Source organism: Netta rufina (genome assembly GCF_964035555.1).
Source record: "Netta rufina genome assembly, chromosome: 1".
In the NCBI taxonomy this organism is placed as follows: domain Eukaryota; kingdom Metazoa; phylum Chordata; class Aves; order Anseriformes; family Anatidae; genus Netta; species Netta rufina.
Genome location: NC_140123.1, coordinates 14,333,090 through 14,356,583, shown reverse-complemented (window position 1 = coordinate 14,356,583; position 23,494 = coordinate 14,333,090). Strand labels below are relative to the sequence as shown.

The 23,494-nt window shown below is 37.7% G+C and overlaps 1 protein-coding gene across 1 annotated transcript in view; it reads right to left on the bottom strand.

Moving 5' to 3' along the window:
- ARHGAP42 (Rho GTPase activating protein 42) overlaps positions 1-23,494 on the bottom strand; it is a gene marked incomplete at its 5' end in the record, with an annotated part of 167,599 nt that overhangs the window by 91,783 nt on the left and 52,322 nt on the right. Inside the window, one exon of the mRNA XM_084292979.1 lies at positions 15,146-15,207. Coding sequence (XP_084149105.1) covers positions 15,146-15,207 — 62 coding nt within the window. The remainder of the gene's footprint in view (positions 1-15,145; positions 15,208-23,494) is intronic.

Below are 23,494 nucleotides of genomic sequence, written 5' to 3'. Positions count from 1 at the left end.
CAAAAAGCAGTCTTGGTAAAAAGTCATGGCTAATGACTCTTATACACAACTGGAAAAGCAGATATTCATTAGCGATCATCCAACTTCCGACTGTCTCTTCTATTCCCCATAATCCCACCCCCTTGAAAGAGAGTGGAAATCTTTGTGAGAACTATATGGTATTCTTAGCTCATTATCATGACAGACACCTTTGAAATAAGTTACTAAACAACATTTTATGACCATCTGATTAACCATGGTTCAGGCTAAGGAGGATCTACAGTCACTGAATAAGCTAACAACACTAAGTACTTTGCTTCTACATTACATTTTCTAACACTTGGCTCAGTCTCATTTTGTGCCTTAGACACTTCTGTTTTCCTTGGCACAGCGTTTCACTATGTAGCTCATCCTGAGGAAGTTTTCCTGACATTCAGCCTAAATTCTCTCCCAATTTCTTCCTGTCAGATGATTGCCTCTTAACTAGATGATGTAAGCAGCATACACACTTCCCACAGAAAAAAAAAACAAAAGTTTTGCTCATCGTGTACAAATTAAGAAGATAAAATTCCCTCTTTTCAGGAACTCATGCAAAAAAATGCAATAAAAGACCGTTTGAAAAGTGCTGTATCAGATCCTCATCTCATTGCTTTTATACAACAGATTCTGAAAATCCCTAAGGAAAAGTATGAGGATAAAAATACAAAGAGCAAAGCAGGCAAATTATACATTTATTATCTATACATATGCTTAGGTATTCCTAGTGTTTTGAACAATTATTCAACCTGCTGATGTTTACAGAAATTGTATTCAATCTAGAATGATAGACACTGAATTTAGAATGATAAATATATATAAACATCTTGACCTGTTTGTAATGAATCTGTGAGTCAAAAACTAGAAAGCTGCTTTTAGCTTTTAAACACCTATCCACATTAAAGTATTAATATATTTCTGCTGTTGTGATTTGTTTGATTTAACAAAACATTGAAAATGCTTGTACAAGACGCCCCAGCTAATGACATAAAATTTAAGAAAACAGTTTTGACTGCTAATAGCATGCATGAATCAGTGTAAATGCACAGACATTTGTCATGATTGTGGTTTAAACACAAGTGTTATTAACTTCCTAAACTTCATTATTAATAAACCTAGAATCAGCAAACTTATTTAAAAAATACAGCATCACAGAATCAGAGAATGGCTGAGGTAGGAAGGGGCCTCTGGGTCCATCTGGTCCCACCCCTGCTCAAGCAAGAACACCCAGAGCAGGTTGCCTAAGACCATGTCCAGGCATCTTTGGAAGATCTCCAAGGAGGATACTACTACTCTGGACAACCTGTTTCCACACTTCATCACCCTCATGGTAAAGATGTGCTTCATGATGTTTAGACAAAACCACCTGTGTTCCAGTTTGTGCCCATTTCTTCTTGTTCCTGGCACTGGGCACCACTAAAAACAGCCTGGCTCCATCTCATTTCCACCCTCCCTTCAGGTATTTACAGACACTGATGAGATCCACCAAGCCTCCTCTTCTCCAGGTTGACCAGTCCCAGCTCTCAGCCTCTTCTCACAGCAGAGGTGCTGTGAGGTCCAGTATGTCCATGTCTCTCTTGTACTGGGGAGGTCCAGAACAGGACACAGGACTCCAGGTGTAGCCTTACCCAGTGTTGAGTGAGGAAAAACAGGATGACACTTCTAGGTGCTAACACGAGCAATTTTAAAGATGATTTTGAAAATGGACCTTGCAAATTACAGCAGATAGTCCAATTATGTTATCATGTTATATTAAGATGCTACTTTAAAGAAAGACCATGTTCCTGGAATTGTTGGGCCCATAACAGCTGCTGCCATTTTTAGGACACTGTACTAGAGTAATCATTACTGAAAATTTCTTCTACCAACTGGGTTGCAAATGTAACTACATCTCTTTTGTGATAGTCATTATCATAACAAGTATTATTCTTGGCTTGTCATTTTGGAAATGGGTACCTTGGAAACAAACCTCTCACTGTAGGCCCAAGAAATTCATTTCATAGTAACAAGTCTTACTTCCTGGAAATCTCACCAGGGTCATGTAGAAAGTTAACACTATTATTGCTTAAAATAGAAAATGAATGAGCCTGAGTATAATTTTGTAAATACTTGCTAATCCACAGATACTCCAGAGCTCAGACATTAAAAGAGGTTTCTGTCTTTAGAGAATATCTTTATCAGTGGATAAGTGGTGGATATTGGGACCAAGCAGCTAAGTACGTACAAGCTTATTAGAAGTCATTTAATACCTGTTGGAGGCTGAGAACTCACATAGGTGGGGTTGCGCTGTTGGTGCAGCTGGCCCTGCAGTCACTATTTGACCAATACTATACTCCTGTATGAAAATGAATTTCAACCTCACAGACACTGTGGGTCCCCACAGGTAAATGGGTCAATTCCAGTAACTGTGAGAGCACGGTTAATAACTACAAACCTCTACTATCTAGTACATTAGGAATTAATCATGTTGTGTTATATAGTGTAGCTGCTATGAAATAGAACACTGAGAAGGGCAGTCTGATGCTTAAATGCTCCACTTCTGTGCTGTGCTTGGTTCTTGACAGGCATAAGAGCCATGGCGGTATCCAAGAAGCCACTATTCATTATCTCACCAACACCTCTGAACCCCTAACATAATTGTTTTTTTAAAAAAAAGAAAAAGTTGAGGATACTAGCTATTCTAAGAGCTGAATGTAATTGGAAGTTGTATTTTGTTTTAACAAGTATTCATGAATGAAAATGTCCAGGCACAAAGCCAAAGTCAGCCGAGCTGTTTGCAATGGTCCTATGCCCAGGAAATGTTAACTCGTAGCTTGTAAGCATGCATCCTTTCAGGAAACAAAAGCACCTGTATGAACATTTAAGGCATTTTCAGAAGAAAAGTAGGTTGGCCATAGACTTGAACAATTCAGAGATAAATGAACTTTTATAGGTGCTGTATCGCTGGAAAATCTTTCACTATGGCCATGCTATTGACAGCATTGCCTCACTCCGCAGAAACTGCACTCTGGTACCCCAGCACGAATTTCAAGAGAAAGGTGCCATGTATCTGCTCAGGCTAATTCCTTCCTTCCAACCACGTTTTTCCTTTAAATTTGGTATAATGATAAACAAACTAATATGAAAATAAAATAGATAAGGTTATAGACAGATTTAAATTGACTTCATAGTGTGAAAAACAATTTTACAGTGGCACACATATAAAACTTTACTGACATTTGACACAATAAAATGCTGAAGTTATTTAAGTCTCATATGCTGAAGAACTGTAATTTAAAAGGCTCTGGTACTGCTACAAAAATAACCTCTTCCTTTGCCCACCACTAGGTGTATTGACAAGACTGCAACAAACATTGCATGGAGAGCTAGATTGCAGGCATTTATTTTGGTGGCCATGCTAACTTCAGCAGGATTTGCTGATGTTGCATTGCTTACTCATGCTCTGTTTGACTCTTTGCCCTCTGTTGTGATGCTGAAACAGTTTGTGGTGATGGAGCTGAACAATAACCAGTAAAAAGTTTCATTTCTGTTTTGCTTTCATCCAGGTCACTTTCCTGGAGTGCATGCATAAACTGGCATGGCTACTGAAAAAATAAAAAAAAATGTTAATCACTTGCAGTCTTAGATCAAAGTAGAAACACTTGCTCAGGGAGAGGCATCTAAAAGAGTTTTTCAAAGTAACAACAATTTGAGCTTCTGCAGGCACTTGAGAAGAAAAAGAAAACCACAGTTTAAGTGTTCTCCAAATCTTAAGACAACATCCTCATGAGAAGATTTTACATGAAACTTCCATATCTATGATATAGCTGTGGGCCCATGCAGATTATGCAACTTCCCCAAGGCAGAATACCGAACTGCTTTGACTACAAGAAAACTTCATTGATTTGCATTCTTCTGAAAAGGTTGTTTTGTTGTTGGTGGTGGTAGTGGTTGTTTTTGTTTTTTAATTTTTTTTTTTGTTTTTTTTTTTTTAAATAAAGACATCTTTGTTTGTACATACCCTTAGGTATATAAAGTGCTTGTGTGATTTTCCATTTTTGATCACATCTACCAGAACACTCAAATAAGAGAAGAAATATATGGCTTAATACTATTCCAGAGAAATAATAAATGATGAAAAAATCTAGAATAAATTGTTCATAAGAATGAAGTACCTTTTCTCATACCACTGGAAGAAGTGGAGATGAATTCAGAGACCATTAAAAAAATTAAGTGGCAGTTCTGACATTGTTACAGGGCAGTAAAGTGTACAAAAAATACCATCTGCTACGAGCAAATCCATTTCCTTCCTTTGCACAGTCACACATTAAATGCATAACTTCATTGCTGGAAGGTTGGATAGACCAGGAAAGTTCTGCTTGCTTTGAAATACTCATTCAGAAGTGCAAACACTTTTTTCTTTTCTCTGTCAACAGTCATCTGAGAAGACACTGGTTAGTGACCACACTGAAAGCCAGAGCGTCTGCAGGCTGAACTCACAACTACATGCATTACTACAGAGACTAAAATGTCAGTGCAATAAACTCATTCCTGCCACACTGCTCAGTGACTGCCTCTCAAAACATTCTGAGAAGTTACTGTCCTGCAATGCAAGATCACATTCACTGAAATGCAGAGAACATGAGTGCATGAAATCGAGGATAAATTGGGTTTGTAAAATGAGAAGTAGCAAGCAGTTTTCCAACTAACCCCTCATTTTGCACTTTGAGTGAAAGGAAGATTTAATCTGTCTCTTAATGGTACTTTTCAAAATTGGGACCAGCAAGCAATGTCTCTCTCTTAAATGAAAAATGCTGCAAAGTACATCAGAAATTTTCTGAAATTTGGCTATGAGCCATTGTTTTGTTTCTTGGTTTTCAGTAATCACTTCCTATTCTTATCTGTACTCACTGCTGGTTAGTCAATTAAGAACTGCAAAAAATAAAAAGCTACTATGGCACCATGGCAGCCTACCAAGACATTATAAAAATTGTGAGACTGCTTACAGCAAGCTCTTAAATCTTTTAAGAAAATGCTTCAGGTTCCAAAGATTAAAGATTCCTTTCATATTGTAATAAGCAGAAACCATCCTGGCACCTTCCTGGCCAGATATGCATAGGGAGGTAAATGCATTGCATCCCAAATACAGAAAGGAGGAGATATTTTAAGAGGTAGATGAACCAACCGTGTTAATCTACACTGTAGTACTCCTGCAACAAACACCATACTTTAAATGTGAATGGATTTTCCTCATTTTCATTCTCTGCAGAAAACTGAAGAGAAATACTGAAAGGATACTAATTAACACAGCCTTCTTACTAAAGTCTTTGGGTACAGTTTATGAGATGTTAAAGGTGCATGAATGTTAAGAAATACTGTAAACAAGTATTAATGTTAAGTTGATAAGTATAGTGAAGCCCCTTATCATCTCCACTCCCCCCTTTCCCTTCCTCTTGGATGAACATCCCAGGCCCTACCTGCAGTCCTTTGGCCTCATCAAGACAGGCAAGTGCTGCTCATTGTTGGATGCCAGCTCACCAGCCAGCGCTGAACAGCAGAGATCAATGTGATGGAGCTACTCTTTGCCACCTCTGACAAAAAATGTTTGCTACAAGAAAATAACAAGATCATGCTTCAAACTCAATGACAACTACGTTGGAACACAGTAAAGACCATCTTAAAAAAAAATGTCAGATTGCTTTCTTCCTTGGCTGGTGGCTTCATGAGGGAACAGAGTTATCAAGGACTGATCTGTTTCTTAACTATGCACATTTATATTGACAGGAAACAATCCGCATTTTCAAAAGGCAAAGAAAATTGAAAAGAGAAAGCTGCTAAGACATCCTTCTCATGGTTTTGGCTGATAGTTAATTTCCTTCACAGAGGCTCCCACCATGCCATGTTACGGATTTTTGAGGAAAGTAATGCTGATAACATAGGGATGTTTCAGTTGCTGCAGAGCAGCACTCACACAGAGCCAAGGACTATTCAGCTCCTGGTGCTGCCCTGCCAGTGAGGTACCTGGGGGTGCTGGGAGGGGACACAGCCAGGAACTGACCCAGACTGGTCAAAGGGATGTCCCACACCGTGTGGCGTCATGCTCAGCAATAACAGCTGGGACAAAGAAGTGTGTGGGGGGGGGGGGCGGGGGGGGAAGTTTGGAGTGATTATGTTTGTCTTTCCAAGGAACCAGTACATGTGAAGAGCCCTGCCTTCCTGGAGGTGGTTGAACACCTGCCTGCTGATGGGAAGCAGTGGATGAATTCCTTGGTTTGCTGTGCTTTTGTGTGCAGCTTTTGCTTTACCTAGAGAACTGTCTGCATCTCAACCCACGTGTGCTTGCACTTTTACCTTTCGGATTCTCTCCCCAACCCACAAGGGGAGAGCGAGTGGCTGTGGGGTGCTGAACTGCCTGCTGGGGCTAAACCACAGCAATCCACCACAAAATCTGGACAGTATGTTTTCTGTTGATTTCATCATAACAATAAAACTCTGAGCTAACTCCATATTCCAGAAATACTTTCTGCAAGCTTAAACAAAACTGAGACTTGTATTTTCAATCCAGATGTCTACAGATGGGCACTTGTTAATAGTGGGACCAGTTTCTAGTGAGATCAGTTCAATATTTTAAATATTAACATCATCAAAAGTCACAGGATGATTTCATGCTTCCTTAATTTCCACAGAAATAGTGGAATAAACAATTTTAAAGAATGAAAATTAGAGAAACTTAGAAATTATTATTTGAGATCATTATTTATTATTTAGAAACTTATGGAAGCTGACACTGTAATCTGGAAGAGCCAGCTAATGCTCAGCATGAAGAGAACCCATAATATTCTCTCCAAATTGTCTGCCCTAGTATGTGTCTTTTACCTGGGGGAAAATACCCATGTGTACACACGGATGTTAGATGTTAAACTACATTAATGACAACTGAAAGGGAACAGTTTACATTTATTACTCACTATTGTACTCCTTTTTAAAGATTGAGCACAAATGTTAAGAAACATTCACTGAACATGTATATTTTTTATACTTGAGTGATGCAGAGAAAGACAGCAAATGGGACTCCTTCTAGCCTGAGACACAGCAAGAGGGAAAGCAGCACTGTGAATTCTGCCCTGACGAGCAAACCAGAGGATCAGATTGCAAAGCTGCCCTCCAGGAAGCCTGCAGGAGAAACACAAGCCTATCACCTCTTGATTTCATTTATCGGTTGTAGATAATGCCTGTAGGCAAGTGAAGATATAGTTTAAAAATTATATTTTTGATAGAAATTATATCAAGGTAATTACTATCTTCTTGACAGCAATTCAGGCCCAGAAAGTCATTTTCCTTGCAGGCACTGAAGTGAGGGGAAGTAGCTGATAAAGTCAGGGTTGACAGGATTATTTTTCCAGCTGGATCACTTCTCCAACTATGTTCACTATATAGTCAGACAAACACTTGTACCAACACAACAGGGAAGACTGGACATTTTATTAAATGGTCCAAGAAAGACTCTACAAATATGCAATTAGTATCAATATGAAAATATTCTACTAGGTGTCACACCAGTTTTTCTTCTTACATTGACAGTGTTTGGGACACAGAGCTGACTCAGATTTAGGATTGAAACCTTGTTCTGAGAAACATTCAGGAGTTAAAAGTTTCTGTAGCAGTTATTACAACTATTTCACAGTGAAAACACAACAGAAAACCACACAGTGCTGCTGTCCATACCCTTTCTCTTCAGTAACAATTCTCTCAAAGAGGCAAAAATCTGATAGATGTAGTATTATATATACTTTAAAATGTAGAATTGTTATAGTGTTGTATATGGTAATGACACATCAGATTTTTCTCCAGAAGAGGCAAATGGAAACCATAAGTAAAAAGTTAGTCTCTAAACTAAAATAAATGGAAGAAACTAGCACATTCCACAAAAATTGAAGATTCACCTAAATTAACTACGTAAAAGATAAAAACTCGCACATTCCAAAGAGAAACATATAATACCAGTAAATTACTTCTCAGTTCCTTTTAAAGCATCTACAGGAGGTTACAGTGTATCTTCATAACGCAAGCTGAGATTGGAAAAATATAGATGTCTACAGTGTATAAGCAACCATAAGTTAAAGGAATTTCACCTGTACAGACAAAACTTGCAGGATCTTCCCTAAACTGATTGCTGAAACCTTTCAGATGAACATGGTTCATTCTTGCTTTACGCTTGCACTGATCTATGGATTACTTAATACCCCTATGAGATGATCTCTTCTCTCACAAGGGTAATGACTTCAGAATCTCACTATGTCAAGGTATTGACCTGTGTTTACTTCAACAGAGCCTTCAGCCTGCCTACCAGTCAGGAAGATCACTTGATTGCTTAATTCTGTTTTCTTCTAATAGTTTGGGTTCTGAGACCAGTTCCAGGAGGACAAAAACGAAGCAGGAAGATGGTGAGGTTGAAGATAATCTAAGCACTCCAGCACTAGGAAGCGTCTGTGGCTTGTCCAAAGACTTCCAGGAAACAGTTACAGTAAAAAGAGATGAAGCAGCAACCACTACTAATCTTTATACTCTGAGGCTCAGCTGTACTCAAATGTTCTAGATTTGGTTTTCTTCTATCCATGCAACCACACTTTTAAGCTCTTGGAGGTAGACCCTTCCTCCAGATCCCATCTTCCCTTGCCTTGAAGGCAAAAGAGGACTAGGACATAATGTGCTGATGCATTGCCTGCATCTTGCTCTGCAGACCCTTTGTGTCTACTTTCAGCAATGAAAAAAGATGATGCCTGTGGGGACAGCAAGATTTGGCAGTGATACCTTTACCCTGAATCAAGAATAATAGCCTCAGTGATGTATTCAGGAATATGAGAATGAAGGATGAAAAGTGTTTTCTTTCATTTCCTTTAATGTTTCTTTCCGTATTTTCATGTCTCAGATCAGGAAGCAGAACAGAAGAATCTCTGATAAAAGGCAGTGGGGGAACTGGGTATCAAACATGGAAATATTGACAGAAATGCTTAGTCATATGTGAAGTTAGGCTTGGAATAGTTTGTTCTGGATAGTTCTAAGGAAGTAAGACTGACAACAGTTTAAGCAGGAAAATGAAGACAAAAAAAATCTAGTTTCAATGGCTGAAGCATTAACTTACTGCTGAGGACTACAAGTCTGATGTGCTAATACTTTTACAGGGTGCTGAGGTATGCCCTTGCAATTAATGATTCCCAGGCCTCCAAATAACACCAGTCTAATTTATATGAACTATTGCTACATAAAGACACCTACGTTGTCTCTTCTGTTTTACTAAAGCAGAGTGACCAGCAGCATATCATATGGAGAAAAATATTCAAACCAGACCCCATATGAAAGAAAATACCACATATATACTCTGTGGTCTCAGGGAGCTAACATTGCAGAATCGCTGAATGATTTGGGTTGGAAAGGACCTTTAAAGATCCTCTAGTTCCAACCCCCCTGCCATGGACAGGGATTTTATGATTTCTTTGTAAAGAATAAAAGGTTTATAAACCTTTATAAACTTCTTAATACGTGTGGAGGGAGGTCTGCAGCCCACTTCATATTATATGGGAACAGGTTAATTCTGCTCAACAGCATGCTGTGTCCTTAGTTATCTGATTATATGTACCATTCCAGGGGTGGCTTGTTTTAATAGTTCATTTATTTTTCTTCAAGTGCAGCTTTTGAAATTGAATGTTTTGATGATTTCCTTAGAAGTAGATAGCATCAGACCCCTTGTGTGAGGGCAAACACAGGACCACAATCCAGTTAGCACACACACACCAAAAACTGAGATACTCTGTGAAGCATGAAGGTTACGAGATACAAAGGAACAGATGTTAGAAACAAAAACATTCATCACACATAGCTATCCCCTTCTGAATTTTGTACTATCCCTTGAAGTATTTAATATTGGACAGAGTTTGAAGTAAGCATCTCACTTGATTCATGATGCCAGAGAGAAAAGACAGAACTGTTTCTCCTGTTCATCAGTTGAGAGCTACCCAGAAAAACTGGGTAAACAGCAAGGAATGTAACAGTTAAGAGAGGCCTATTTCAGTTCAAGATTCAGTAGTCTTTCAGAAATAATTAGGGAGACACATTCAAGATAACTTAACACTCAACATATTTAATACTTCAGATTAATAGGGGATCTCAAGAAAGAGGAAGTAGCATGAACCAATCCATCTATTGGGTCAAAACAGCATTAATCCTATGAAAGGAAAAGGCATTAGTATTTTATATTACTCTCAGTACATCTCTTGTTTGTTGTAAATTTTACTAACAGGATCAAATGAATAGGAAACATAAATAATGCATTAATCTCTAAAATAAAAATGCTTATCATTTATTTAGACAGAAACAGTGTAAATTCAACAAAAGCAGAAGGAAATTATTTGAAGTAAGTTCCATTGATATAGATCCAAATATTCACACAAAATTAAATTAAGGCAAATCTTTATTGTTCCCTAATAATCATTAGGAAATAGGAGTAATTATTTTACATTCCCTGGTGGTTTGCTCATGTGTCATTGGAAAGGCAGCAGGGATCAGCCTGACTTTTATCTGACTTTTTACCCTATCAGTATACTATTTGTAAAACCTAAGAGTGAGAATACACCATTAGCCAGCAGCATCATTAACAACAACATGAAATGACATACGTTAGTGTTGTATATTATAAAAAGTTTCTTATGAGTTATTATTTCCTCTAATTGTGTTTTAAGAGGAATTATTTGGTGCATACCTCTTTTTTTTTTTTTTTGGAAGACTGCTACTCAATTCTTCTGCATCAGCAAATAAAAGGTGAGGACAAAATATATTTACTCATAATAACTACCATTTTATTACTACTGCCAATAATAATCGGTGTAAAGCTTTAGGTAACATAATATTTATGTAAGACATAGTTATATTTAATCTTACATATCAATGTTTTTTTCCCCAATAATATTATTCATATTATCTTTCATTAGCTTCTTCCAAAGAAACCAAAACCAAGTTCCTTTTGGTTCCTTATGTAAGGACAGAAGATTTACTAAGCACCTCTTAGACTATTTTCGATACCATTAGAAATAACTGTATATTCAGCAAGAAAGCACTCCAACACGTCTCTCTGCATTCACTACAACACAATAAGTTTATCTCTGAAGAATTTAACAGGCAATTACTAGAGCTATTCAGATAAGAAATAAATTAATAACATGAATCTGTACTTTCCACATTTGAATCTGATTCAAGCACCCATATGCATGTTTGCCAGGATCATAAATTAATAATATATAAAATTCAAGGTTGGGAAATAAAATCATTAGCTAGTAAATAAAACTAATGTCTGTCACTCCATATTCCCATATAGCCAGTATTCACTGATACAAAACTGTCTTTTACTATCACACACTGCCAGGATTAAAAGGAGGTTTCAAATTGCATGATGAAGTGTATCCATAAACACTCATAATCCTGTGACTGTAGCTGTTTTGTTCCAAGTCATCTTTAAAAAATGTCAAAAAGAGCAAACAATATTCCATATTTATATTTACTTTTGAAAGTATTCTCTTTTTATGCAAAAGTAAAGGAAATCAATTTCTTAATGTCCCACATGGCTTGTCTCAAGCTTTCCAGTCAGCTGATGACTTTCTCTAAAATCATGACTAATCTGCCGACTGCCTGGCATGAAGTGCTTCCAGCAGAGGAATCAAAGTGTATGCATAATGCTCCAGACTTCAAATGGGAAAAAAAAAACAAAACATAATAATAGTTTTGAAGATTTCACAGTGAAATCATGGAAATCACAAAATTGTGAAGCTGAAAACTCTTATTACAAGTTCAGCATCTAATCTAGCATGGCACGCTGATCCTAATGGGAACCTCTGGATTCTATGACAGCCTGCACAGAACTGCAGCAAGAGATCTGGAGAATCATAAAGGTGCCCCTTTGTGGTTTCAGTTCCTTTTCCAATATGGACAGAGTGCCGAGACCCCATCTTTTGTCTCTGAATATGTCCTCCTTCCCAGCTTTTTTATCTAGGTTATCACAGAAGGGCAGATTCAGACTCCATTTTTAAGTCATTACACTGCACCTCAGCAGGACCTCTGATGTGAAGGACGGTATGAAGTCAGGACAACAGCAATGCTTTGGGTACTTTTGGTGAGTATTTAGAACTTGGTAATCTCAGGCTAGAACAACAAATAGTGCAGTCCAGTTCCATACAGTGGAAAACATCTCTATCATGCAAATGCCATCATAGTGTAGCTCTCTGGGCATAAACTGAGAGGAAAAAAAGAAAAAAGAAGCAAACTCCTTTTCACTTATGAAGTTTGCCCCTAGAGAAGGGATTGAGCACAGGAACTATGTAGAGATCTAGACAGAACAATTTTGTACTATTTATTTTCTCAAGAATCAGGTTCTCATTTTTGCAGTTGGCTCCTACATGGCCAACTATTTAAGGAAGCTTAACTTTAAGAAAAATTAAACAAATTCCAGCAACTGGCAGACCAAATATTTTAAAAACAAGAAATGCTGAATTTGCTGAATTTTCTTATGCAAGTGTCACTGCCATGATAACTGTACCTTCATGATGCTCTCCGCATGCACATTCAGTTTGAAAATAATGATGTTTTCAAACTCAGTGAAAAGCTGTATGTGAATGATTTCCCAAGTGCAGTCTCCACACATGAACACTATTTGCAGTGATCTGATGGCTGCATTCTACTAAACCTATAGCAATTTGTAAAATATTCTGCCATAAAAGACGGAAATCTCATCTAAGTCTCTGACCCTGCAATAGGATCCAACAGCTCAGCTCTTCAATCCATGCATACCCACTGTCACAGCAAAATAAAACAGTATCTATTCACACACTGGAAGGAAGGGATGTCATCTAGAGGAACCGGGACAGGCTAGAGAGGTGCACCTGTGTGAACCTCATGAGGTTCAATATGGCCTGCATCTGAGCCAGGTCAATCAACCAAAAGAGGTTGGGTGGACAATGAACGGATCAAATACAGGTTGGGTGGAGCAGCCCTGAGGAAAAGGACATGGGGATGTTGGTTGATGAGAAGCTCAACATGAGCTGGCAATGTGCGCTTGCAGCCCATAAAGCCAACCATACACTGGGCTGCATCAAAAGTAGCTTGGCCAGCAGGGCGAGGGAGGTGATCCTGCCCCTCTGCTCTGCTCTTGTGAGGCCCCACCTGGAGCCCTGTGTCCAGCTCTTAGGTTCCCAGCACAAGTAGGACATGGACATATTAGAATGAATCCAGAGGAGGGTCATGAAGATGATCAAGGGGCTGGAGCACCTCTCCTGTGAAGAGAGGCTGAGGGAGTTGGCTTTTTTCAGCCTGGAGAAGAGAAGGCTCTGGGGAGACCTTACAGCAGCCTGCTGTAGACCTAAAGGGGCCTACAAAAAAGCTGGGGAGGGACTCATTGTCAGGGGGTGAAGGGATAAGACAAGGGGTAGTGGCTTTAAATTAAAAGAGGGGAGATTTGGATTGGATATTAGGAATAAATTAATCAGAGGGTGTTGAGGAACTGGAATAGGTTGCCCCAGGAAGTTGTAGATGCCCCATTACAAGCAGATGATCCTTAAGGTCCCTTTCAACCCAAGCCATTCTATGATTCTGATGGTTTGTGGGTTTTTTTTTTTTGTTTTTTTTTTTTTTACTTTAGGCAATTAATGTTTTTTCCCCTTTTACTCTAATGACCTTGTTACAAGATAGAAAGTAAAACATTACATGAAGAGATCAAATTATAAACCACAGAGAAGCCAGAAATTTCTAAAAGTGACAAAGGAATGAATCATCCGAGGGGGAAAACATCAAAAAAAGGAATGAAATCAAGGGAAATTATGTACGCGGATCAGGAAACACTAACCAGGTTCAAAAGTAAAATGTTCACATCTTCATTGCTTTTCCTTTTTCTAATAGTTAGTTCGAAATAATCTTTAACCCAAACTGAAAAGCTATTCATCTAAAACACTGTTTAACTAACTAACTAACATGTGTTCTGGTAAACATGTTTTAAGATGGTAAATTCTGAACACTCACCTCCCCACACTCCCTCTCTGTACCTTGTACCCAGCATGAATAAAAAATACATTTGGTATGAACCAAAAAAAAATTTCTACTTTATTAGTTTAGGTGATAGTAACTGTGCAGTTCTACCACATAAAATGTTTATGGTTGTGTCACTTTAAAATATGTGTGTAGACAGAAATAGTGGAAGACCTACTCCATGGTTTAATGCTCCTAGGAATAAGAGAGCGTTATGGAAGACTCTTCTTGGATTAATGAATTGCCCCCTAATATGAGTCAGAAAAAAATTTTCCTCACCTCCCTAAGTACTCGTAAGAGGAAGAAAAACAAGGATAGACAGTCACTGAATGGATTTGAGTTGGTTAATCTTTCACAATATTTTAAAAACCCCCTACTAACATTAATCTTAACAAATCTTTATTCATGACTGACTTCCATGGAAGTAAAAATGTAGTTGCATTGTTTATGTGTAACTTTTTAAAAATACTTCTAAGAGAATACATTTCAAACTTCTTTAACAAAACTACATGTGAAGAGGAACATAAATGAAAGCGTAATGCAGATTCATCTGTATGGAAACAAAGGGAATACAAATAATACAACAAAGGATGAATCTGAGAGGTTTGATCTATAAATTATTGTGCAAGAGTTTCTCAGAGGTGATGGATTTGGTCTCTTTTCTTAACACTTATCATATTTTAATTACTATTATACGTTCACATTACTCAAATAAGCATTTCATTAAACAAAAATACCGATATTTTCAATTTTAAGGTATTTGTTTAGTGTTTACTCCATGGCTAACAAGGGAAGATGTGGAAAAGAAAAGATAAAGCAGCATTAAAAGTCTATTGCAGGAAAAAAAAAAAGTGAAAAAATAATTTTTAGATTGGTGCAGAGTATTTGGCTGAACAATCCATTAAAAATTGCTGAAGTCTGTGTTAGCACTTTTCTGCATTTGCACAACTTCAAGTGATTCTTATGAAATACTTCACACTAACTGCACAAATAAAATAAAAATCAAAAGCACTTCAGGAGGAGTGGAAGAAGTACTGTTTTACATAGAAAGAGGGCCAATGAAAATGATTTTTGCCAGCAAACTTACCAATCGTCTCCTTTCCTCTTCAACAGCAATCAGGAGCCGAGCAAACTCTTTCAGTGACTGAGCTGAAAAAAAGTCAAGAAAAAATGTCCAGGTCAACATTACACTTCAAGACCAGGTAAGTGTGCTAACTGGGCTGATGTTGCAGTGACAAGATACAGTTCTTATACAGTATTTCCCTGCAATCCTTTTAAATTTAATGGATTTGATTTAATTTAAATTAAATGAAGCACAGACTGAAGCGACCAGTTAACAACAGGTAAAAAACAAAAGAAAAGAATCTGAGTCATAAGAGTTGCATATTTAAAAAAACACAGTTTTAAAAGCTACATGGCAAACTAATTATCGTGAAACGTGCCAAGATCAGTCTCAAAACAAAGACTCACCCATTCAGCCACAACATTTACTTTTGCAGTCTCTTTCTGTTGCTTGAGTGTTAACAAAAATCTTGGGTTTCTCCAATTATAGTGCAGCAACAACAAATTACAAAGAACAATGAAAAATACTCAGACAAAATATTGAAAGTAAAGATTTTAGACAAATTCTGCTACAATTGTAAGAGAAGCTTTCCTCAAAATTGCCTTCAAGTATGAGTCAAAGGGCTATTCTGGAAATCAACAGAAACACAATGAAAGTATTAACCCATACAACTAGGCAAGAAAATGGAAAATGCTTCAAAAATTGTTAAGACTCCATTCAAATGAAACAAGTGGTGCAAATCTCTCTACAAAACTCCTATCTGGCTATTTATACTACTTTTTCAGGGTCATGTGGGTTATTCAGAATTCAGCATCACTGTTTCACAGACAAAAAAGCCAGAGAAGAATCACAGGTGAAAAGCAAAATAGCTCTCTTGACCTTTTCTTGATGCATCAAGCATCAACTGCTGCCAACGACAAGATGCTGCATTTGACGTTTGACATCTCTGATCTCAGAATACAAATTCATAACCCCAACAACTTCCCAAAACAAGCTCAAGATGCTCTAAAACAATTTCTAAATTGGAGGGAAGGGATGTGTGTTAAAAAATGGTAACATAACTTGTGAAATTTCTTGAAAGAACAGGCTTGAAAGGAAGAAGAAAGCCTTCACAGCTAACTAGCACACATTGGTATGCTAACAGAGCTCTTCTCCTCTTTACTATTGTACTGGGTTTACTTGGCAAAGTTTTGGTAGCAGAATGGCTGTCTATTTTCAGCATACGCAAGTTGCTAGTTTCTGGACCATAATCAAATTTTTGTTATCCTTTATCCCATCTGGACCTTGCAGAGGTCACTCTTGCATTCTTCTTGCTCTCTTTTAACTTTCACAGCTGAAGAACATTTCACTGTTTGTTCCAATTTCTTCTGCAAGACTTTACATAATTTATTTTTTACAGCTGTAATGGTATACCTGCACATCCTGCCCTGTAATTCATTCTTTGCTGACAAATCCTTCCCATCATTACTCATGAACTCTTCATTTAGTCCAAATACACCTGGTAATTTAGACGTTTGTCCTGTTGTGTCTTGAACATTTTCCTTTAAGATTTTTCCCTCAGATCACAAATGCCAGAAAATAAATTTTGGCACCTTTATAAGTAAGTGAAATCCTAGTCCTAGTACAAGCTTTTTAACTCATTTTACATCTTCATAGTAAAACCTTAGTCTGCTATCAGCTAAATTAACTTATTCATTTATAATCAACTGATAATATCACATCTGTCAAAAACAAGTAAAGAAATACATGATTAACTGACTGGTTAAGTTACCTGATAAGAAAATTGCAGAGAAAATAATCTCTGAGTAGGACCTGGGGGTGTTGGTTGATGAGAAGCTCAACATGAGCCAGCAATGTCCACTTGCAGCCCAGAAACCCAACCATATTGTGGGCTGCATCAAAAGCAGCATGGCCAGCAGGGCAAGGGAGGGGATTCTCCCCCTCTGCTTTGCTCTCCTGAGACTCACCTGGAGTACTGCATTCAGCCATGGGGCTACCACCAAAAGAAGGACATGGATGTGTTAGAATGAGTCCATAGGAGGGTCACGAAGATGATCAAGGGGATGGAGCACCTGTCCTATGACGACAGGCTGAGGGAGTTGGGGTTGTTCAGCCTGGAGAAGATAAAGCTCCAGGAAGACCTTACAGAGGTACCTATGGTACCTAAAGGGGATTACAGGAAAGCTGGGAGGGACTCTGTCAGGGGGCACAGTGATAGGACAAGGAGTAATAGCTTTAAACTAAAGAGGGGAGATTTAGACTAAGTAAGTAAGAAATGCCTTGCTGTGAGAGTGGTGAGGCACTGGCACAGGTTGCCCAGAGAAGCTGTGGATACCCCATCCCTGGAGGTGTTCAAGGCCAGGCTGGATGGGGCTTTGAGCATCTTGGTCTGGTGGGTTCCAACCCCCAGCCCCTCTGATCTTTAAGGTTCCTTCCAACCTGAACTGTTCTATGCTTCTATAAAAATCTGTTGACTGTTATGTAAAATATCTACGTACCCATTACAAAACCCTATGACCAAAATAAACAACTAGCCAAACCCACAAATTATTTACTATTTTCATACTGGTATCCCCTTGAATTTAACAAGAAACTATCCTTGCCTGTAGAAAACAGGACAGAGATAGTTTCTCCTTTCTTGCACATGTGGCAGAGTGATTCTTTACCCACCATCAAAAAAAAAATAATCTTTTCAAATAAACTAGATAAACATGTTGTTTGATTTTTATTACCTATTCAGGGAATTAGGAGGCACTTTAGAAAAACAGCTGAATTTCTAGTAAAGCCAGTAAGATAAATTGTTTCCAGATTATTTCAGTGAAATAATTGGTAATTTTTTAACCGCAAGATGATGTGTTACTGCAGTCACATGTTAAAACTCCATTCCCCTCTCCTTTTTTGTGTTTTATTGTGGAGCCACTTACAATGACAGAACTATTTCAAAGAGAAATTATCATGCCAAACATTATATCTTTGTGAGGACAGCAGATCCCAAACCTCCTGAAACTGAAGTTTTCCCTACCCACATCAAGCCTTATGGTGCTTTTCCCTTAAGGTTCTGATCACATCATTTTTTTTTCATCATCATCTGTAATATGAAAGTTAACATTTAACACCTTTCAGCAACCAAGCACAAATATTACCAATTCCCAGCCCCATGATATGAACAGGAAATAAAATATGCTCTCTGGTCAGACAACGTTCCATATTTTAAGAACAAAAAGTTACTTAAAAAAAGAACAGTAGAAGAACAGTAGGATGTTGAAACCGGGCAGAAGGATGGCAGGAAACTGTGAGGAATGGAAAAAAAAAAAAAAAAAAAAAAGCAGAAAAAGCAGTAAAAGAAGCTTTTGATGCATCGTAATGAGTCCTCTTAATTTCATGGTATAACTATTGTTTTTTTAATTTCTAAGTCAAAACTTCTGCTTAGAGTATAAAAACATATTCTGCGAGTGTGCAAATCTATACTAGCATGTTATACATTGAAGAAATATCACAGTACTAATTAACATACAGTGCCTCAGCTAAAGACTGAGAAGCTGCTGCCATCCTCCCATCCCCAGTGTCACTTTTGGGTGGGATTATAAAGGTCAGAATTTCATTGGGAGCACAGAAACTACACTCTTCAGCAGCACTAAGGCAAGTTACTTCCCTGACCCTAGAAACAGCCTTGCTGCAGAGACATCTTAACACTGGTACTGACTACACTGCTGTTCACTGCCCAACACTCAAATTAATTTCCTTTTTGCTTTCCAGCACAGGAGGTGCAAAGGGGAAAACAACCAGCACATTGTATGCTTCAGAGAGCACTGAAGGATGCACTACCCGTACACAGACAGAACTTAGCAGCGGGGATGTCTCTGGTGACCTCGCTGGCTCTTCTATCCTTGCAACGACACAAAAAAGCTTTTACCACCACTATCTACCCTACAGTACCTACGAGTATTACAGTGCTGTAATACTAAGAGTATTGCAGTATTTCTGAGATTCAGAAGTATTGCAGTACTTCTAAATCTTTTAATTATAGTATAACACCCTTCTTCTCATACATTCCCCACTCAGTCTGATCGCACTATAAGGCAGGGTATGTTCCAACAGAACTTCATCTGTGTTGGAGGCTGCAGCAGGAGGTAGTAAAGGGAGGGCAAGACAATCCTTGCTCCTGTACCTCCCCAGCCCCTTTTCCCTTCTCCTCTCCTTCCTTTCCCACAGACCACTTGTGGTTATGCCTCATTTTGGAGCTCTGCTGGACAGAGAGGTGCACAAAGCAGCCCCCACCATGGGGCATCAGGACCCCTGGGAGATGCTAGCCTGGGCAGGCAGAAATCCCTAGGAGAACTCAGGAGTGGTGGCGTTTCACTCCACAGAGAACAAGAAACTAAAAAATATTTAAAAAATAATAACTTGAGATACTTTGTGTAGTTAAAAATCAGAATCACGTGTGTCAAACATAGCCCGTCAGTCAGTCCGTGAATTCCACACAAACATCACAACCTTTTCTCACTAACTGCAACTCACCATTTTGAGCCAGAATAGACTTGGAGGAATTAAAATGAACTTTGAAAATATAAAAGGGAGTGAGAGGGAATAAGAGTCAAGTTACTTTACAAGAGGAAATGACTTGGGAATGTGCTGATAAGAAATAAATCCTGAAAACGTATTGATAATGTAGATTACAATATGTAACCTAAATTTTTAACATTAAAGTATTTCTAATTATTTTCACAAAACAATTGTTATTGGTAGGCTGTTTAAATAAAACAAAGTGCTGCCTTAATCAATTTAGTAACACTTTATTCCCCCAAAGTCATTAGCTTACATAATCCAAATAGTTTAACAGTCTGCTTTTTATTTAAGGGCTATTCAAAGGATTTGTAAAATACACTTGGTATTAAGATGGAAACGAAGTCTGTGAAAAACAACTACCAACAAGTAAAAACAATTGTATATTTACCCTGCTGTATACTTGTGGTCCCATTCATCACAATTAAAACAGGTCACCAGCTGTTTTCTCTGGAGTGTTCCCAACCCAGCAATAATTTGCTGCAAATTTTTCCTTGTTTAGGAGAAATAGCTCCTGTTACTTTATTAAAAAAAAAAAAAAAAAAAAAAAAAAGGTTGCTTCCATATGAAAACCATAATGGCGTAGATCAGCAATGTCCCTTTCCGCAAAACTGAGTGTTCTTTGTTTGTTTTAATCCTGATAATTTCAAACATAATGTATGGCTCTAGAAACAGCACCATTTGCAAATTCAAGAGAACCAAAGCTTAGTGTAGGATTGAGGGAGATAAGAAAAAGGATAAAAATTCATTTATTTGAATTTATAAAATGCATGTTATCAAGAATATACTTTCATGATTTAGAATGCTCTTTTACTGCATCAGAATCAACTCTGGGGTTCACAGAAAAAAAAAAAAAGAAAATTACTTAATTATTATGAACTTTTTGTTATATACTTGCGTAAAGAACACATCACCTTAAAACAACATGCCTGGGGACACTATTGAAGCTACTCTATTGATAATTAGTTTAATACTACAATACAGTGTTGCACTGCACTGCATGTTGCATTCATTAGCTTTGAGGCTTTCTATATTTAATGAGTAAAGGGAAGCAACACATGAAATTCAGAAGTAGTTTTATATGATCGATACCTAATTCAAAGATATAAAACCAAGTTTGCAAGGTAATGTTCAACTGAAGATAGAAAGAAAAGTTACATGGAAGACAGGATAAAAATAAATGCTTTTTTTTGTGTGTGAAATGGACAGTTCATTTAATTTACCTATACCGACCATTTTAAATAACACACAGACAATTTTCAAAAACTCTGAAGTACTGTACTAATCAAGATTTTACAGTATTTTAAGCAACTACCACAATTATCTTCAGGCATGTGAATGCCAGGATGGAATAAATATACACACAGAAATACATCTTGCATTAGTAAGAGAATCCAGTTCAGTGAAGGTGTAAAACAAATGTGCAAGCCTGGCACAGATTTCCTTACATCTTCTTGATCCGACTGGGGCAATGACAGCACAGGGCTGTTCCTTGCACCCAGACACTGGCAGGAAGGTCAGCCAAGTGCATCCTCTCTCCAGAACCGGTCACCGCTAGCGCAGACATGCTACAACAGGCTCTGAGCTCCTGCTGGAGCACGAACATCAACTAATGCCTGCAAGGGAGTTCTCCCCTGTAAGTAATGTATTACTAAATCAGAAATCAAGACGGATGTAAGACCCACAAGAAAATTTCCTAAGGATTAACGCTAGTTTACTAGACTTCAGTGACAACACAGAATAGACATAAGATCCCCATGAGTAGGTGGGAGGGCTGGTAGATGAAACTCTCTTTGCCAGTTCTGAAATGAAAGTAAATACACTATTAAATAGTTACTATTTCACAGACACAGTTTCAGAGCTTTTAATGACTAGCCTTATTTGCAGCCACAAATGCTATTTCAAGCACTTTTTCAAAAGCCACAACATCAAATAAAATTTCCTTCTCTCTTTCTGTGGCTTTAAGCCAAACTGAAAAAGCACAGGGAAGGAAAGAAAAAAAAAAAAAAAAAAGTAGGGTAAAGGGAGCAACAGATGGTTTCCTAAGCAGACAGGAGGAGAAAAAAAAAAAAAAAAAAGATTTCAGATTAATACTGGCAGGCCACCAGTATTATATATATACTATTCCAAGTATCTGGAACAAAGACTCAATAATCTGCTTTCTCAGTACTTTATACCTAACACAAACTTTGAATGTCATAAAAGCCACACGGGATTTGCAGCATATCTCTGAAGGCAACCTAGTTGTATGTCTCAAAATGTCACCACTGTGGCAAGTTTTCAACACACCAAAATGTAAATCCAAAGGAGAACTGTCTTGAAATAAGGTCCCAAAAGCCCACCATTGTCTTTGTTTTTCAGAACGTTGACTACAAATTTAAATACAGCCCTATCTGACAGGGCACAGACTTCCTTTAGCTCCATCAAATCTGGACTGATTTACCAATTCTTTTTTGTCCTTTATTCTACTGAACAAAGCCTAAAACATTGGAAACATACTGCTTTGAGAGGAAATTCAGGTGCAGTTTAACCTAAAAGGATTGAGTTGCAGGATCAGTGCCTTATTCTTCAAACTCATGGAATAAAGAATAATTTAAGCAATTTATAAATACTTCATAACTAATGCTGAGTGGACCTAAGTCATGCTGTAGTATAACTAACAAAATAGTAGAGTAAAACAACTGTAACACATTCCTACAAGAAATGCTATTTTTTTATAAGCAGATTATCAGGAAAGCTGTATTTAAATAAGTATACACCTGCTGAATCTTCCCAATTATTGCTCATGTTTTCATTTTTCTTGGCTGCTGCTATTTCTTCTCCCACGTCTACACCCAGGGTTCCAATTCCCTCACTTTCCAAGTGGCAGCATTTTTGGAGAAACTTCAGTTCAGAAGACCGAGATCTATACCATAAATAATATTTACTGGGAAAGCAGATGAGAAGACAAATGAAGGAAAGAAGAGGACAAAGTGGAAAGGATTTGAAACTGTTGCTTATCTTGCTAATTTCATTGCCTTCTGGGTTTAATTCCTCAGATATTAGAGGAAACTGAGTAACTGCTTTATTTTGTTTAGACTTAAGGTAATATTGTTTATGGATTTATGTTAATTCCAGTTTGTAAACTAACAACATGTCTGATAACCTTTGGCTTTTAGCAGAACAGTGGTATCAAAAGAGAATTTATGTTAGAAATTTCCACTATAAAAACAAAAAACAAACAACAAAAAAAAAGGAGGGATGAAAATAGCAAAATAATGGCTCATTTCTTTATGGGGTTTCAATATTGTTTAAGTTTGGAAAAATAATATTGGAATGGCTTTCTTATCCTCCATTTAGTTTCTTTTATTTCCCTAATCTGGGTATCAGATTTTATGGATCTGTAATAAGGACCTCATGCATTCCTTCAGTCTGTGTTTACATTTACCACAGCCTCCAAAAAGAATAGAAAGAAAACTATTTGAACCTTCTTGTAACATGGTGAAATACACTTCTTGTAGTAAAACACAGGCTGAAGGAAAGATTCAACTGTACAGGTTTTAAAACAACATGGAAATACCCCGGCAGACACCCTCAAAATGACAGCAAATTCTGCCAGCAGACAGTGGTTTAAATTCACAGTCTCAATAACCACAAATTGCCTTGAAGAATTCCATTGTGGGAAGGTACACAAAGGTATGGGCCTTGAAGAATTCCATTGTGGGAAGGTACACAAAGGTATGGGCAACTCGATCTGCTCCATACAGCTCTCTGGACAAAAGCAAAACATACTTAGAATGGACAATGTGAAGCAAGTTCAGATTCAGTAGA